The sequence below is a fragment of the Haemaphysalis longicornis genome, unplaced genomic scaffold, assembly GCF_048455015.1.
Source record: "Haemaphysalis longicornis isolate Haplotype H1 unplaced genomic scaffold, Haemaphysalis longicornis Haplotype H1 scaffold_10, whole genome shotgun sequence".
Taxonomy (NCBI): domain Eukaryota; kingdom Metazoa; phylum Arthropoda; class Arachnida; order Ixodida; family Ixodidae; genus Haemaphysalis; species Haemaphysalis longicornis.
Genome location: NW_027526204.1, coordinates 151764421 through 151782618, shown reverse-complemented (window position 1 = coordinate 151782618; position 18198 = coordinate 151764421). Strand labels below are relative to the sequence as shown.

Below are 18198 nucleotides of genomic sequence, written 5' to 3'. Positions count from 1 at the left end.
CGGTTAATGGAAAATACTGACTGTGGACTAAGCCAGAGGTGCCACTACAATGGGCTCAACTTACAAGCTTAGAGCTAACAGCACCTCATTATTAATCTTTGTGAGGCTCTTAAAGTTATCTGTGGCTTTGGAGATGAATTTTAGAAACTGCTTTCAGCATTCAATGCTGTGTCTTTTGTGTGTGGTCGCTTGTATCTGGCTTGCCCACCCGAAGTGTGCAAGCCAAACGAAGATAAACCCTGGCGTGTTATCTGTGGAGAGGCCCTTCAATAACTGGGAGCGCACACAAGCCCTTGGCACAGGCGGCCAGCACTGTCGTCGGGAGCGGTCGAAATGCAGCAGTACGTGGGAATTGCCCTGGCCCTCCTAGGCATCGGTAAGCCTTGCCTTGCGTTTCAGGCTCTGAAATTTTATGGAAATTGTCAATTTTAACTAATTTTAAAGTAACTTTAACTACTTTGTGAATATCCTTTGAGCAAACCAAAAGCTGTCTAACAAGGACAGTGATGCGAAGCATATATGCAGTCTTCAGGTGTAAGAAAAGTACAAAATGACTAGCCCGCAATAATGTGTGAATAATTAGTCTTCCTGTGTTGCTAATGAACTAGATTTATCCATCAATGGTACACATCAGCCTTGTGCTTCCAATGCAAGTTCATTTGCAACTGCACAATTGTTACAAAAGCTGCAGTAGTAAATCCAGAAAAACAAGGACGTCACTTGAAAGGAATTCTAGGAGATCACGAAAAAAAAAAGACAATTTTGACATTCATTTGTTAGTGTTTTTTTAGGGACAGAATTATCTGTGGAACAGGTTATGTGAAGCTTGGAGGCAGCAAGTGCCACATAGGCCGTGCCTGCGTATACGTTTTCTAATGTTTTTTCCCTCCGAATTTCTGCCAAGGCTTGCACGCTTGCACCACCAGTCAAACTGGCAGGTTGTAGAGTCACGGAAGAGGCATTTGAAGCGTATGCCGCACCGTCTTTGTCAGCTGTTGGCTAATTGTATAGGGAATGGGCCGATGTTGGTCTTCTTTCAGCCGGATGCTTGGGCCAAGAGCTACCTGACTGGGGTGACTCGTACAAGGTGAAGGGCATCTTGTACCTGCCGTACGCGGAAATCCGCGAGCCGTTCACAGGCTACTATGATCGCGCGCAAAACACCAGCCGCATCGACTACTACAAAGGTTTGTGTTGTACTGCATGCACTGTCAGAGGTGGCAGCTGAGGCTTCACACATCGCCATCGAACACTTGGGCGTACTCACTAGGGCTAAACTCACTACAAACGCTCCCTCATTACGAGTAGGGCCATGGTGACTACCACGGTAGCTGTCAAGGCTTTGGAAGTCCACTCTATACTTGCCCTGGTCGTGATGAGCAAATGCCATATCACTGTGAGGCTTGTTGGGAAGCAGTTCCAGCAGAAGCCGTGCTTTTTCTCATTGGCAGGTTTTACAGCATAAAGCATTGTGGCAAAAGAGGGACTCGCACAGCTACGCATTGGGCCCTGTTGAAGTGCGCAAAATAGCATTTTTTATTATGGGCCACCACAGCCAGCCTATAGCATGGCCACACCTCGGCCATGAACAACTCTTTTTTTTTCCCAATGGAATAACATGGAACAACCTGCCTGATTATATAGTCATGTGCGGCGACCGCCACACCTTCCGAAATAAACGGAACAGTCACAAGTCACAATCTGAGTGAATGCAGCAAACCTATGCCCTTGTAGAATGCCCTTGTAGATTGCTTTTTTTGGAGCCCCCTTTTTTGCCTTCGTGTTTATTCCAACACTTTTTGTGCCACCCTGTTCTTCTTTTTTCTTTTCTTTTTTCTGCTGTTTGGGTTCATGGTTGAGCTGGAAATCATACCTTGTACGCCCACCCTCATGTAATGCCTCCGGGCCTTCAAGGTGGAAATAAATGAAATGAAAAAAAAAAAACGAGAAATTATCGAGCTGCTACACAAGGGCTGGCTGTAAAGCATTTTTTAAGCTGAGAGTGTCTTTTAAGTAGTTGTAGAAGTGCTCCACAACCGCAATTGGGTTTTGGCGCCTCCCATCACACGGTGCATCAAGCAACAAGTCGCATTAATACATATGAAGATGTCCAGGTGCACCCGATCTCCTCCTTGCCGACACAGGTCGACGGGAACGCTGTGTTCTCTTTTCATTTCTTGCTGTTTGTTTTTTCTCTGTGGTTCTTGCTGGCCTGCTGTGACGCAGTTTTCTGCGTATGACAAGCTTGCACCCTGTGTGCTGCCATGTGACTGTCTACCTTGCACAAGCAGCCACACCTTTGTCCTTCGCCTTGAATGCGCAATCTTGAGATATCGACTGGGGCTGCTCCCTTAAGAGTGGCTGCGAGTAAGATAAGACATGCTCCTGCTGGAACACGAGACACCCAGCCACATTTCTGTCTTCTTTTTTTTTGTCTCCTTCAAGCGGCCGACATTAAAAGTTGCCAGCTTGTGCTTCCTTTTCTGCTGCGTATACTGCGCTTCTACGTTGACCCGTGCACATGCCTATAGCAGATCTTGTCATACTTCCATCCTTGTTGCATTGATGTAAAGTAATTTAGGGGGAACCATTGCACTGCTTTGAAGTTTAAGCCTTGAAGAGTTTGGGCTAGCATATTTGTTGGAAAAGCATGTGCTAGCACTTTTAAGTTATTATGGGCAGCTGAAGTAAAACTTACTGCTATGGCCAATTGTGTTTAACACTTTGCAAGGTATATTCAGCTGCATATCTCAGGAGGGGACAATTCAGGCATCCAAAACATTCTCCCCCCCCCCCCTTCATCCCAAATTCTAGGTGTCTGCGTTTCTATAAAATTTTAAGCAGGCCATTTGACGAGAATTCTGCTTGCCAAAGCAGCAAGCATTGGCCTGTGGGGCCCAGATCATGAGTTGGTGAGCTGTGTGTTCAACGAGGCATATGCAGCGTGCGTTCGCTAAACTGGCCACAAAGTGTCAATGAAGGAATGGCCTTGTGAGCAAAATATAGCTGCAAGCTTGGGCACCTCAGTTAGTTACTCAATTGACACCTCAATTAGTTGGTAAAGTGTGTGGGAGAAAATCGTAGGAAATGAGGACAGTTGGGTTTGGTTGAGGCATTTCGAGCAGGGCAGGTCCAAATTAATGTTTGGTTCATTCATGTCCAAATTCATGTTTGGTCCCTGCAACAATGGCACAAATTTTGGCACAATTTTTAAACAATGCTTTAAACAATCTTTAAACAATGGCACAATTTTTAAACAGCCACTTTCTTGCTGGGTGCTTATGACGTCACAGGTGCTTGTTCATGAAATTGGTGGCTGCCAACCGAAGCTACTGCCAAGAAACATTGCAATCGGGGCTGGAATTGAGCTAAGCGAGTTGTCAAAGTCTAGTCGTTTTCTAATTAAACAAGGTTGCATCTTCTCCTCGAGCCTCCTTTAGGCACCCGGATCCCTGAGGGATGGTGGCTCCTGGATGTTCAGTGATAGCATTGGGTGTTTTTACTTTCAATGCTGGAATATCAGCAGTGCATCTTACAGCTAGCACAGTCCTTTGTTTCGAGTGCCTCGAGAGGCTGAATTGCCGATTGTGCATTGTTCATGCTATCAGAAGGCCAAACAGGCCGGCCTTGTGCTCGATACTGAGGCTCGTTGGTTCAGTCACCTTCACCTTTTTTGTCCCTGCACTGTACCAGAATGTTGTTTGCTCTGTCTGAGTGCCTTGCTTCTATTTTCCCTTTGTCTCAGTGAGGGGGCCCCTTTCAAGGTGAGCGTTTTGGTTATCGGGTGGTTTCCTTTTCTCTCAGTCGGTTGTGTGCTGAGCGAGGCGAAGAAGAAAAACGAGATAAAGCAAGTCACTCACTACTTCTAAGGGGGTATCGCGCACAATTTGGTATTTGGGTAACATCCAGTGCTGAGGCAGGCTCACATATTACTTTCAGTGGGTTAGTGCCACCTTATTAGTTTCAAAGAACACTAGGCAAGCATGTAAAGTAAGGATACAGAAACAGTTCTGTGTGCACCTTTTAGTGTTGAAATGCTTTGTTAAGCAAGACCTCAGCCTGTCTGTCTGATGTTCCCCTGATTTTGGTGTCTGTTTTGTGCTGTGACTTTATCCACCTTGCGGTGATCTCTCAACCTGACTGCCATAATGGAACAGGTTTATTTTTGTTAACCAACAAGATTCTTGTAATCGTTCAAAATTGAATTTCTGATTAATGTAGCAGATTTTGCTGATTCTTTTATTTCATGAGATTCCCCTGCAAGTGTGTGGAAGTTGGGCATATTACCTGCAGCAAATGCTCGCCACCTTAAAGGGGCCCTGCAGCACTTACCACCGGCTGCTCGGGAGGTATTTTGGAGTAAAGTCTATTTTCCCAGCAATCTCCTCTGCAAGAATGATAAAAATCCGTTCACTGTCACCGAAGCTAAACCACGCATAATTGTTCCCTCTCAACTCGACTTCGGACAACGCGACGAAAGCTGTGCGCTCTCTCCCAGAGAGGGGAGTGGCTCGTGATGTTCTCTTTGGTGGCCTTTGATATTTCATATGCCCGGGGGTTTTCTTTTTTTTCTCCGCAACGTGGACCGGTCTATTTCCGGTCTTGTGCAACAAAAAGCAGGCATTTATGCCTTCTTGCAAGTGGACGCTCAGGCTGGTAGGGTTTTTTTGAACTAATAAACGTTTATAGCCGAGTGGTCTGGTTGAAAGGGAAGTATTGAGTTTGTCACTCTAACTTTGTGTGAACTCAAAACACACACACACAAAAAAACGCCAAAACTCTTTGTACGGGTTCAGGCATAGAAAAGGCTGGTGCACAGCGCCGATGACAACACATCTTTTCTGGCAATGCAGGAAATAGTGCATAATGAGGGAAATTGAAGAGCGCATAGTTGGTTGTTCTGCATCTTTCACAGTGATTTGCGAGCTTACTGCTTCACGTGCACGAGTAATATTTGGCTCAGGTATTTCTGGCAGTGTAATCTAAACGTTATAGGTTTATTTGCACTGATCAAAGCGTAATGCAGGGTCCCTTTAAGTTTTTCTGGGTGAGCAGAGGAACTGGCATTTCTCTTAGAGGTTTCGTGCGTCCTTTGCCCCTGTGGTGATGCCGACCAATGATGTTTTAAAACGGGTATAAGAGCCTGTGTTGTGGATAGAAACACACGCCCCTTTCCTTGCTGCCAGGCCTTGTCCAGACCGTGCAGCTAGCACCAGGATCGACAGTGGAAGGAGGCGACTACCCCTATGGGGTCACCTACAAGATTGCCTACATGCCCGACGCCAAGACCTGGGAGTCGGTGCGCACCTGCTTCCAGGTCAACGGCACCGAGAACACCAGCGTGCCCCTCCAGACAGCACTGCCAAACGTCACCGGCTTCACGGTGAGCTCATGCACAAGTGGCGTCACCAGGGAGGGCAGATAACCAAATGACACTGGCATTGCAGAACTTTGTAGCTCATCAGGTACCGGCATAGCTTGTTTGTTAGGAACTTCAGCGGCTAAGGCGTCGTGCTGCTGAGCTCAAGGACGCGGATCCAATTGTCGGCTGCGGCGGCCACTTTCCACGTGAAGGCAAAAAGCAAAACTTCCTGTGTGTCGAGTTTTTTGGACAAGTTAAGAATTCCAGACTTAATCCAGAGCCCTCCACTACGACGTGCCTCGTAGCCCAGGGGTAACTTCTGTGCATAAAACCCCCAAAGTATGAGGAATCAAGTGCGGGTTATTGAACCCTGACAACATACCCAATCTGTATTCTTTTCCTTTCATTAACCTAAGTCCTCAAATGTGCATTGCTGGTTTAGCTTTGTTCATATCTGCATGTGCTATGTCATTCCATCTCGCAAGGAAAGACTCGTGACACAAGCACTGCACTGTGTCGTCAGCAGTTGTGCCCTCTCATCCTCTCCTTGCAGTTTGTGCGCGAGGAGTCGTGCTGGTTCGGCAATGCGGGGCTGCTGGCCCTGCAGGGGAAGCGGCAGTGCGAGCGCTTCCAGCTGACGGTGCCCACCCGGGAGCGGGTGAGCAAGTACACCCTGTGGGTGACCCGCGACCGACAGGGCCGGGCCGAGCCTCGGCGCTACCTCATGCTGGGATACAACACCCTGCTGGGCTCGCACTTCGACAAGTACGAGGTCGTCTACCACGGCTTCTACCGGGAGCCCGTGCCTCCCAGCGTCTTCGACGTCACCACCCTCATCAGTGAGTGCCCGCCACCTGACACCCAAAAGAAACTGAGAAAAAACTGGAGGTGTTTCCGTCCAGTTTTTGTGCTCTTAGCCACCGTGGAACAGTACCAACAAGCTCAGCTTACAGCACCTGCACGTTGATCCCAAAAAGAAATATACATGAAGTATAGTGAAGATTGTCAGCTGCATTGCTGCGACGTGCTCAGGCAGTGCTTGATAGCAGGACTGGTTGCTGTTGCACGCAGGCAATAATAATTGTGTATCTGAAGTAAAATTTAATGCCAAAAGCAGGGTGGTTATACATAGAAACGTTGCTCAAATTATGATCGTGGTGAACGTGCGCCTTGGGGATTGAAATGGGAGGGCTGATGGGTGCAACAACCGTCACTTCACTTTGCGCAACTTTGGCCATGGCCCTGCACTCGTTCCTACGCTGTCTGTGGTTACAAAAATAATAATTTCAGTATTTAAATGGCAAACAAAGCACCTTATGATTGCAATGTTTTTTTTTCAATTTGATATTGTCTACGGCACTGTACGGGATTTATGTGCACTGCCTCAGTGCAATTAAAAATTTTGTAAGGTAGTGCAGTTTGTGCTTTGCAGGTAATTCTCACAAAAAGTAATTCTCAAATGTATAAGTGCGACAGACATTCATCAGAAAACGTAACAGGGCAGTGTTAGAAAAGGTTTCTCAACTTTAGATCATATTCATGCTATCAACCAGGTAATTGAAAAATGGTCAGGGTATTATAAAATTTTGTGCATGGCATTTATAGATTGTGAAAAAAAACATTTGACTTATAGTGATACTCTGTCAAAAAAAAACTTTCTCGAAAGGCTGTTTCAATGTGTTGTGTGTATTTTAAACCGATTCAAAAGTGTTTTTGCCCCCCAAATTTGCTGTAAATTTGTTATTTAAGCTCCTAAGACGACATATTAAATGCCAGTAACTGCTCCAAATCAAGGTTTTTGTGCTCAAAAATCAATATTTTGCTTCTCCAAAAACTGCTCCCACATCTGTTTTGGCTGTCTCAGCCCTGCTCACAGAAGAGCAAGATGTAAATGTCCTGCTTGCTGGGTTGTGCATTCCCCCCCTCTCTGTCGTGTCTCTCCCATCATCGCAGTCACAGCTTAATTCAAACAACTTGCATTTATAGATAGTAAGTGCATTTGTTGCTTTGCAAGAATTAAGTCCTGCATAAAACTCAGTGTGTGTAGCAATGGTGAGTCATCGTCATTAAAGGAGATTTAGCAAAAGCTTGGATCGCTGCATTGGCTTCCAGTGCAGCAGATGCGATCTCTTACGCATCAGTATTAGCTGCATTTCTCTGGAGAGCACTTCGTTGGTGCTGGTCAATAAGCTGTACCGTCGTCGTCAGTTACCATCAAACACCCCTCTCCGCACTGCTGCCATTGGACTGAGCATTGGCCTGATGAGTGGCAGGCCAGATGGAGAACTCAGTTTTGTCTCTCTGTGCTGTGCAGACGACACGTGTCGCAGTTTCCCGGGCCCCGGTGCTGAACGACTGGCCCTGCACAACCCCATGGCCGAGTTCTTCGGGGGTCACAATGGCCACACAGAGCAATCCTTCGAAGAGTTCAAGGAGACGCACAAGCGCACCTACGAGCACGACGCGGAGCACGACAGGCGCCGCGACATCTTCCGCCAAAACCTCAGGTCTCTTGTCTAGAACAGCACTTGTGGGTGGTTGTAAACTGATGAAGGAGCGGGCTTGGTGCACAGCTTAGAGCCAGCCTGTAGACGGCTCCATCTCTCATGCCGAAACTTTAGCTTCGTTGGGCATACGCAGGAGTTATGCATAATTTTCACCTCCACTACGAGATGTCCATTGTTTCGCGTAGAAAACAAAGCGTATTTGCCACAAAAAAAGACAGCACTGTGAGGCGATAAGCATATCTGACATGCCTCAGCTGCAGTCTGCTGGAGCCTTTCCAAGTCTGTAAAGCAGAACTCCTTTATATGTGCTCAGATGAGCCTGCAACAGGGGCTGCTGAAATGCTTAATGTTGGGTGGGAATGCAATATTTTTAGTATTTCCCGGTGCCACGTACCCATTCAGGAGCGTCTATGAAAGGAACTGGCACAATCAAGGGCCTTCGATAAGTACATCCTATTAATGCCACTTAAAAATAAGTTATGTGGCGTCCTGACATCTATCTTCTTTTTATTACTACCGTATCTACTCGTGAAAAAGCTGACCTTTTCTTAAAAAAAAAGAAAATTTGGCATGAACTTCAGGGGAGGGTTCATTACGCGGAAAAAAATTGCAACAGATTTTTAAAAGTTGAAATTTCATACAGTAAAGATGCTAAGAGATGCGTTGTCAATCAAAACCTTACCCTTCCAGTAAAAACACGTGGGTAATTATGTAACCAAATTTTTTTTTTATTCACAATGTGCTAGTGGTCCCCTACTCGCCATTGTCCCCTTACTTGCCATCGGAGCTGTCCTCTTCACTGGAGTCGCTGGCGGATTCACACTTGTTGTTGGCCCACAGTGCATCGTCTTCCGTGCCTTCAAGGCACACCAAAACCTCTTTTTACACACCGAAAAACTTCCCTTCTTTGGACCCACGAAACACACAGCGATCCCTGTTCATCGCCCGAACCTCTTGTTTCACCCGTAGCAAACACGCACTGGATCGAAATTTTGGAAAAGAAAAATGGAAAAAAATTACGGAAAATGGCGAACCGTAGAACGCCCTGCATTTCCACACCAATGCAGATTTCACGGAAGTTTCACTTGTAATTGTTATAATAACGTAAATGCAGATAATTGGTGGTAGGAATTTTCAAAATCTAAAACAATAAGAAAAATATAAGAAAATTACGGAAAATGGCGAACCGTGTAATGCCCTGCATTTCCACAAAATGCAGATTTCATGGAAGTTCCACCTATATTCGTTCTAATAGCATAAATGGAGATAATTGGTTTGGCAGGATTCAGAAAAATAAAAAAAATTGGCTGTAAAGAAATCACATTCAAGACAAGCGGCATAACAATGCTACGCATTAGTAGACAATTCTCTGAATTTCTGCAGATTTTTAAATTGTGAGCCACGACTTCGCGCTCACGTCTTTGGCTACTGTTGAGATTTTCTTTTTGTTAGGACGCGCTTTTAGTGTTTCTGCACATACTGTGGCGTGATGTCAAGTTACTGCAATCGTTGACGCATGAGCAACCATGCAGAGATTAAAATATATTGAACCGTACCCTTTCTGTTCCCGCTGCAATTTTAATGCAACGTAGCACGAAAGTAAATTCTCAAGAAGAAAGGCGTGTGTTGGAGGGGGGGGGGTAGAGGGAAAAAGGGGTCATTACGCGAGTAAATACGATATTTATAGTACAGTATAACACTTGCTGTTGTTTCAAAATCATGATTGTCATCTACCAGGAGTCTTAATCTCCATGCACTTAACATTTTCTTCTTCCAGAAATTCTGCGAAGCGTAAATTTACGAAGCGTATATATAAAAGGGCGAGAAATTCTAAAAGGAAAATTGAGAGGTGATTACACACGGGTGCTGTGAATTTCAGCACCAGCAATGTTCAGTAACGTTCAACAGAGCAAGGCTGCAAGCAAGGAAGTGAGCAAGCAAGCGAACAGACTGACACTCCTGGCACGTTGGGCACAAGTCCTGTCTGTCCTTATGTGGCAGAAGTTTGGCGTTCAGCATAACAAGCACTGAACAAGGGTCTGTATCTGAAGGTGCCACCAAGAATGTCAAAAAGTAGGGGTCATCTCACATTTGCGCAACAATGCACAGCACCCCAAAACATTGTTAATGAGGTGCAGGTCAAGGTTGCTGTCTCATTGCTTATCGAATTGAGCCAGCTATACCAACAGACCAACATTTCTCGCAAAGCCCCGATGGTGTGTGTGGAGACACACCAAACATTTTTTGCAGAATCCGCAGTCGGGGCTATGAATGAAATTCCACCCTCATGTAGCGAACAACTTGATTGCAAACTGTTTGAATATTTCCACTTTCAAAGCAATGCTTGATACAGGTGGCAGGCACGACAATGGTGACGCAATCAACGGTGCAGTGATCAAAGCCTGAGGGAATTTTCAGCTTGTGTTGAGCCATGGAATGGCGGGTCTTGCTCTGGCTGATTGCAGGTTCATTGACTCGACAAACCGGGCCAACCTTGGCTACCGCCTTGCCGTCAACCACCTGGCCGATAGGACTCCGGAGGAGATCAGTGTGCTTCGCGGGCGGCTTGCGTCCAACGATGGCTCTTCCAATGCGGAGCAGTTCCCCGCACACAAGTTTGCTGCCGATGTGCCCGACCAGGTGGACTGGAGGCTCTATGGTTAGTGACTGGGTTACAGTCCTGGCAAGGGCACTTTGGAAGAACCTTAATTAAGAAGGCCCGACTTATTTAATCAGCCACTTTTGTCAAGTTAGACTATCGTCCCTCAACAGTCTCAAAATAAATTTTCAGTCAGCTTTCTGTTAGCAACCTTTCGAGTGCCACCATCCAGTTATTCAGTGACGAAAGAGCAAGTTGAATGAGTCGTTGCTTAGGTCCACATATTTGGCTCAGCTCAGTACCAAATAAACACAGAAAATGCCAGAGGAAAAATGCAGACAGTTGGTAACAAGGCATCAAAACTCCTTCCGTGGTAAGCCCCACGGAGATACCAAACAATGCATCTTTTAGGTGTCTTTGTCGTGTTTTTGAACTCGTCCCGGACACGAGGCATAATCGCATAGACACATAGGTTTTTGACGAAAATTGAAAACTCAGTAGTGGCTGTTTGTTTGAACCATAGTTGATGGTTGTGGGAAATTGTACCTTGGTCCTGTTCCCATATTTCGCAATGAAGCCAAGTTCATGTATTGCAGAATTCCGTCGCAGTTATTGACAATGCCGTGAGCCCGATGCACCGTGGCTTAATCAGGCGGCATGAAGCGCAGCCAAAACATGCCTTGCTCCACCCTCGCAGGAGCGGTGACCCCTGTGAAGGACCAGGCTGTCTGCGGGTCCTGTTGGAGTTTCGGCACAACCGGCGCAGTGGAAGGGGCCCACTTCAGGAAGGTGAGCTGGGTTGACTCCTCCCCCATTCCCTTTCAGCTTGCTCTTTGCAGGGTTGTTGCTCACAACTGTTTTTGCTATTGCATCTTTAAAGGAGCCATGAAGACAAAATACAAGTTGGTTTTATTAGAAATACTGCTTAGCGCCGATAACAATGATATCAATATCATCGCAATCTTTGAACAAATAACGGAGATATTGAAGAAAATGTGTGAAGCAGTCGCGACCCCCTAGCCAATTTCCCGCAACTTTTCTATGACGTCACGGAACCTTGTTTGTGCGATTGGCGGTCGTCTAACTGACCTGTCGCGACGACACATGACTGGACGTCTGTAATGGGGCCTCTAGTTCCATTTGACCGCATCACTTGAATGCTAACGTGCAGTTAACACACTGAAAATTATGTTTTATTGTTGGCCCGTATGACGTCATTCTTGCTGATAACACGTCACTGTGGCGCAAAATCTGAAAGTTTTTAAATACTTCTTGTTCTTTTTTCGTTAAAAATCATCTTTTGTGGCTGTAATGGAGCTGGGTGAGATACTGAATTCTAGTTCTTTCAAATTAAACGAAGTTGTATTTTTTCTTCATGGCTCCTTTAATTAAGCTTTGGCAGGATTTCCGCCCCTGTTTGGGGGGGCATAAAAGGGGCATTAATACATATCTGTCATCCAAAAATCGGAAAACTCAATGGTGACATATGAGCCACACGCCCAAAAATCATTATTCTTATTGGTTATTATTGGCCGAGTGTCAAAACTTGTGGGGTGGTCTGTCATTGGCTGGGCCCTTGATTGGTGCACCCACAGAAGTAAAACAACTGAGGCCCTTTTGCCTGTGTTGGTTTACAAAATCACAAAAGTGCATTTGCACTGGTGCTTATCCTTTCTTGCTCACAGAATGACGGAACCCATGCATGCCAACTAAAATAACAGAGGGAGGGAATGCCCCTTTTTCGCCCATGTGGCAGAAGAAGGGATAACTGACAAGATAGTGGGCCACCACCTTCCACCTATGCAATGGCTGAGCGCTGGTCCCGCAAATACAGCCGCAAATACAGGGGCGGGCACGGCATGTTTTCATTTTTGCTGATTTTCAAATTGCATCAAAAGAAGGGGTCAGCTATTGTTGTGACATGGTTACATGCTTGGTATTTTACAATGTGTGACTAGCTTCTGAGTTGTGTTTAACAATTGAAGTAGAGATCCCTTTTTTTCTCTAGTTGGCGATGCCAGAGGGGGCGAGTGCCCTAGGCTCTTGCCTAGCTTCCCTGCAGTGCTCGCAGTGTCAATTGCATGGAGTTACAGCTCCATCATGCAAAGTGGAGTTACAAAATGTGGCAACTGTGGCAGAGCGTAGGATAGACGTAACCTTCAGTGACATAAGTTGTAGCAGACTAATCTATTGGTACTTCTTGTTCCGTCGTTGGTGCTGTTTTAATGTCTCTTAAAATTAACTAGCCCAGATCACTCCTTCAGCTCAGCGGTTCCTCAACAAAAGCTGTCGAATTTCTCTTGCAGACTGGTAGGCTGGTGCGTCTGTCCGAGCAGCAGCTGATTGACTGCAGCTGGAACAGTGGCAACAATGGCTGCGATGGCGGCGAAGATTTCCGTGCCTACGAGTACATTCGCCGTCACGGCCTGGCTTCGAATGAAGACTACGGTGCCTACATCGGGCAGGCAAGATGATGTTCCGCTTTCCAATCAGGGCTTTAACACTGACCCCCACTTCGAGTTGTCACTTAATTAGCTCTCACGCTGTGGAAGCCAAGCCTCCTGATTAGCCCAGTTGTTAGATTGACCACCCGCAAAATGGCAGTGGTCCTATTGTTTGTACCTCACTTGCTTCTCATTCCTTGGTTCTGCTTAAATGTGAGCTTTTACTACTAACATGCAAAACCCTCATGTTCAGTTTTGGTGAAATTGCACAAAAGAGAAAGCTTGCTAGTAGGGATGCTCACAGTTAAGTTTGCTAATTAAAAAATAAAAATAAGCATTCTTTACATCTATTTGAAAGAGAAGAGTGTGCTCATTCTTGAGTTTGAATACCCCCATCGTGTCATGTCCTCGATGTGAGAGACAATAATTGCGGCATGTACACTCGGCTCTTTTGCAGGATGGTGTCTGCCACGACACCAAGGTGAATGCTACTGTGAGCACCATCAAGAACTATGTCAACGTCACAACCCCCGATTCCCTGATCACGGCTCTGGCCAATGTGGGGCCGGTGTCCGTCAGCATTGACGCCTCCCTCCGCTCCTTCTCCTTCTACTCCAACGGAGTCTTCTATGACCCCAAGTGCCGTAAGTGCCCCGGGCTGTGCCCACTTGAAGATCACTCATCCATCACCCACTGGGGTGGGCGCTGTCAGCTGCAGGTCAAAAGGGAGCAACAACCAGGGGCCCGTACATAGTATAGTTGGCTACTAGCCACAACAGGGAGTTCTCTGCCTCAAGGTGTGCAAAGCGGGCTGTGCAGTTTTAACGTACTACAAATTGTGGGCACCAGCACTCAAGCTGCTTCAGAAGCAAGTAATAAAAGGAAGAGGATGAGAACCATATTGCATGCTGATCACAGTGCACGCTTTTTGTTATTAAATTGTCGTGTCGAAGCTGGATAGGTCTATCTCAGTGCAAGGTGTGTTCTGGCCTGTGCAGTAGCTATGCTGCCACAACTCAGCTGTAAGCACTCAAAATGTGCTTGTTCTGTTGCACTGTAATTTATCCCAGTGCTTCGTAAAAATGCCGTAACAGGTTTCGATGAGGGTAGAATTGGAAGATGAGTTGCAGATGCTGTCCACCTATAGGGGTCACAATTTACATACAACTAGTCTGCATAGCTGTGAATTATCATCAGCCCCCTGTGGCACGAAGATCGTTTTCATGCCTCGCAACGAATTTACCTGTCTCATCCCTCCATCAAGCCATCTGCCTTTCTCTGCGTCTCGTCCCGTCCCTTGGTAACTATTCTGTTAGTTGAATAGTCCCCCTGGGGCCGACACGAAAGTTACGTTAGACAAGCAAGATGGGGCATCGGTATTTGTGCAGTGGTGGCAGTCGGAGGCCTTGCAATCAGAACTCTGTCGTGACTTGAAATGGTTGCGGAATGCACGTTCTTTAGATCGACACAACTCAGAATAATTCTGCTCCTGTTGTCAGTTCCTCACATTATGTGCCTTGCGAGACTCTACTTTCACTTAATTGGAGCTAGGGTGGCTTCTGCCCAAGTTTGTTCCATAATCCGAGATGCTTGTTTCCTATACATCTATCGTCCTTTCTATATGGCTACTTCGGTTGATTGAAGTTTTTTTTAAATTAAGGTGTTTTGTAAGTGTGTTTCTTCACCGTTAACTGTAACGGACTCTAAAGTATTGGTTCTGTAGTGTTTAAAGGACAGAGGTAGGCTACCATTCATTATGTACTTGGCACGCTGGGTGGTTCCTTTTTCCCATTGAAAATATGGTCATATATGTATGTATGCATGCATGTATGTATGTGTATATGTCATCATCGGCCTGTCTATGTCCACTGCAGGGCAAAGGCCGCTCCCATAGATCTCCAATTATCCCAGTTCTGTGCTAACTGCAACCAATTTGTCCCTGCAAACTTTTTGATCTCATCTGCCCATCTAACCTTCTGCCGCCCCCTGCCACGCTTGCCTTCTCTATGATCCACTCTGTTACCCTTAATGACTGACAGTTATCTTGGCCTTCGCATTACATGCGTTGCCTGCACCCTTTTCTTCTTCTTAATTTCTACTAATATGTCCTTAATACAAGTTTGTTCCCTGACCCACTCTGCTCTCTTCTTGTCCTTTAAAGTTACGCCTATCATCTTCCGCTCCATTGCCCGCTGAGTCGTTCTCAATTTAAGTTGAACCCTCTTCGTGAGCCTCCAAGTTTCTGCCCCGTAGATGAGTAGCGGTAACATGCAGCTGTCATACACTTTCTTCTTCAGGGACAATGGTAGGCTGCCATTCATTATCTGAGAATGCCTGCGGTATGCACTCCGCCCCATTCTGATCCTTCTAATCATCTCTGCCTTATTGTTGGGATCCGGGGTCCCAACTTGGCCTAAGTAGATATATTTGCTTATCACTTCCACTGCCTCGCCACCTATCTCAAACCGCTGTGCTCTCCCGTGGTTATTAAGCATTACTTTAGTTTTCTGCATATTAATTTTATATAATGTATGTGCGTGTGCGTGTATGCAGGGCTGTAAGAGGGGGCCAATTCTAATTAGAGCACCCCCCCCATCTGGCCCCAAGAAAATTACCTCTGCATTGTGCAAGGACATGCAATACTAATGATGGTGGCATTTGGGATCACTAAATTTAAGAAAAAATTGGTGCGTATGAAAAGTGTTTAATAGTTTACAAAGTGGAAAGCTTAAACACATTGGAAGTGCCACATGTAAGGTATGCAAACTGTTGACTACTCTGCCAACATAAAAATTGAGATGGGATCTCTGATCATGATAAATACCCGCACATTGCTGGAAGGGCCCACTTTGAGCCATTGGGATGCCGTTTATCAGACGAATTGATGTTACTTTGCTATGCTGCAGTTGCAGTTATTATTGTGAAAAATAGTCAGTAATAATAATAAAAAAAGCAAAAAGTTTATCTAACGCCATTTTACTGAAGCCGTTTCATCAGTGCACGTATGAGTGAAATATTGTTTCCAGTGCTGCTTCACAGAGGCTTTAGTAAATAAAATTAATATTTGTATTTATTTATATATGTGCTCAGTTATTATTTTGCGCATTTCTGGCCGTTCTTTCACTTTTTTTATGGGGGTGGGGACTTGTGAAACATCTTCACCGTAATCCTATTCAAAATGGGACAGCAACTAAGTATAAAGCACAGTCTTGCAGTGCAGCCTGTACAATAAAAATATGGTCTCCTCCCTACCAGTCCCCTTCTTTCCGTCTTCGCTTTATTTAATCATGTGTCTACAGCCTTCTGGCCTTTACTTGTTGCTGCCTACCTGTGTTTTTTGGTGACTGTCCACTTAAAAAATGTTTAACATCACAGCGCTGTTTTCTTGGGAAGGATGTGGCACTTCAATAATATTCACGGTAAATAAATATTGCAAATTCTTGAGACAGATGTTGGCAATGCAAAGTGCAGCGATGAATGCTTTGAAACCACGACAAGTAGCATTCCTCTGGATTTCTCCTTAGGTAACAGTAATTGAAGAGGAGAGCAGGGGTGTCCACTAATATGACTGGTCCATATGACAGGCAAAAGTACTGCACACATGTTTCGACATAAGCCCAAGCGGCGTCTACTCAACCAGGCATCTTGTGTGCAGCTCTTTCCTTGTATACATTTTGACTCAGCAAGGTGTTTCACAAAACAGAGGAATTGTGCCCCCCCCCAAAAAGTTTTTTTTACCAGGGGAGTAGGCATTGTACGCCCCCCTTCAGGCGGGCAACTGCCTCTCTGTGCCCTTCGCAACAGCAGAAGTCAACCCCTCCCTCATTTCCGCTGCGGAGAGACCAGCGGTCGATGGGAAAATTTCAAACGTGTACTGAGAGGAAGCATCTTAAAGACCGTGAAAATAACCGGTTGTTTGGGGAATGATTCTGAGACAGGCACGTTTACCCCACCCCAGGGGGCTGTATGGGACATTTCTAATTTTTTTAAATGTGATCAGAAATGTTGCACACTTCCCTAGAAGTCAAGGAGGGCCATGGCCTTCTTGGCCCCTCTCATGTGCACGCCTATGGTCTCAACTACTTCCACATTCTGGATACTCTTTTCTTCTTTTTGTATTTTGGTTCTGTCTCTTTGTCTACCCGGGATCAAGGGGCATGGATGAGCCTGAGGTTACAAATTTTTAATGCTTATAAATACAGCACGGGTAGGATAAGCTATAGCTGTGTCAGGCCTAGACGTTTTTTTTTTGTTTGTTTGCACACCACCACTCTATGGGTAGGTGTCGTGCGTTATGTTCACCTACATAGGAAAATTCAATTATGTGTTTTTTTGCTGTACTCCTTAGTGCTTTATGCTAATACTTGATGGTTTGGTGCTTTTAATGTGCAGGAAATGACACAGATGGACTGGACCATTCAGTGCTGGCAGTTGGCTACGGTACATTGCAAGGGGAACCCTACTGGTTGGTGAAGAACTCTTGGTCAACGTATTGGGGAAACGATGGCTATGTCCTCATCAGCCGGAAAGACAACAACTGTGGTGTTGCATCGCAAGGCACCTACGTGGAACTTTAGGCACATCAAGCAACGGAGAGATCTTCGCAACTTTTCTGTCAATAAACACGTTTAAAAGAATGTTCATGGTGCACTTTTGTTCTTGATGCAAGCATTGCAACAAAAGGAAAGAAAGTCGGCGAAATGGGATGAAAAATAGGACAAATTTGCATGCATTTTTTTTTTTCGAATTGAGTCGATAAACTCGGATAGCAGTGTACTTGAAAATACTTAAAAGTGCGTCAATTTTTTTAATGTTCTGCGGCATGTTACAAATGTCCAGCTTAAGGTAGTCCAAATGACAGCAACAAGCATTTTATATTCGGCGTCTAAATAACGCATCTGCACTCTCAAAAATTTTCGATATGCACCGCCAGTGTTCGCATGTTTAAAAACAATTTGTAACGGCAGCCGTGAACCCCTTGCAAGGCTGCAGGGTAGTGCCTACCGCCGAGCTGTAACTGCGTTTTCGGCAGCGAAATAAGTCATGTGGGCAAACTCTATGGTGTAGGCACTTCGGGCACCCAGCCTCTACACAGCCACAGAACAGACACAGCTTATGATGCAACACTTGTCTTCTCTTTCCTCCATGGCCTTCGTAGTGTTGTGGTGCCTGTGTTGTCGCTCGGTGTTGTGACTCCCGTCAGGGTATGGATATGAGACTGGTCGCGGTCTACGGAGTAAACATACACTATTTGCATGCTACCGCTATGCACACATAGCGTTTGTG

General features: G+C 45.6%; 1 protein-coding gene across 1 annotated transcript; it reads left to right on the top strand.

Annotated features, from left to right (window-relative positions):
- The first annotated feature begins 220 nt into the window (after positions 1–220).
- Ctsk1 (C1 family peptidase 26-29-p) lies at positions 221–17549 on the top strand. Its single transcript, XM_077691274.1, has 10 exons — positions 221–376; positions 1041–1187; positions 5187–5383; positions 5916–6201; positions 7677–7869; positions 10335–10528; positions 11166–11257; positions 12775–12933; positions 13370–13556; positions 17305–17549. Exons 1-10 carry the CDS (start codon positions 334–336, stop codon positions 17487–17489), a joined length of 1683 nt encoding a protein of 560 aa, XP_077547400.1. The 5' UTR covers positions 221–333; the 3' UTR covers positions 17490–17549.
- The last annotated feature ends 649 nt before the right edge of the window (positions 17550–18198 follow it).

Coding starts and splice junctions, on each gene's coding strand:
- Ctsk1 (XM_077691274.1), top strand. CDS start 334: ATGCAGCAGTACGTGGGAATTGCCCTGGCCCTCCTAGGCATCG. Junction 377..1,040: donor CCTGGCCCTCCTAGGCATCG/GTAAGCCTTGCC, acceptor GTCTTCTTTCAG/CCGGATGCTTGGGCCAAGAG. Junction 11,258..12,774: donor AAGGGGCCCACTTCAGGAAG/GTGAGCTGGGTT, acceptor TTTCTCTTGCAG/ACTGGTAGGCTGGTGCGTCT.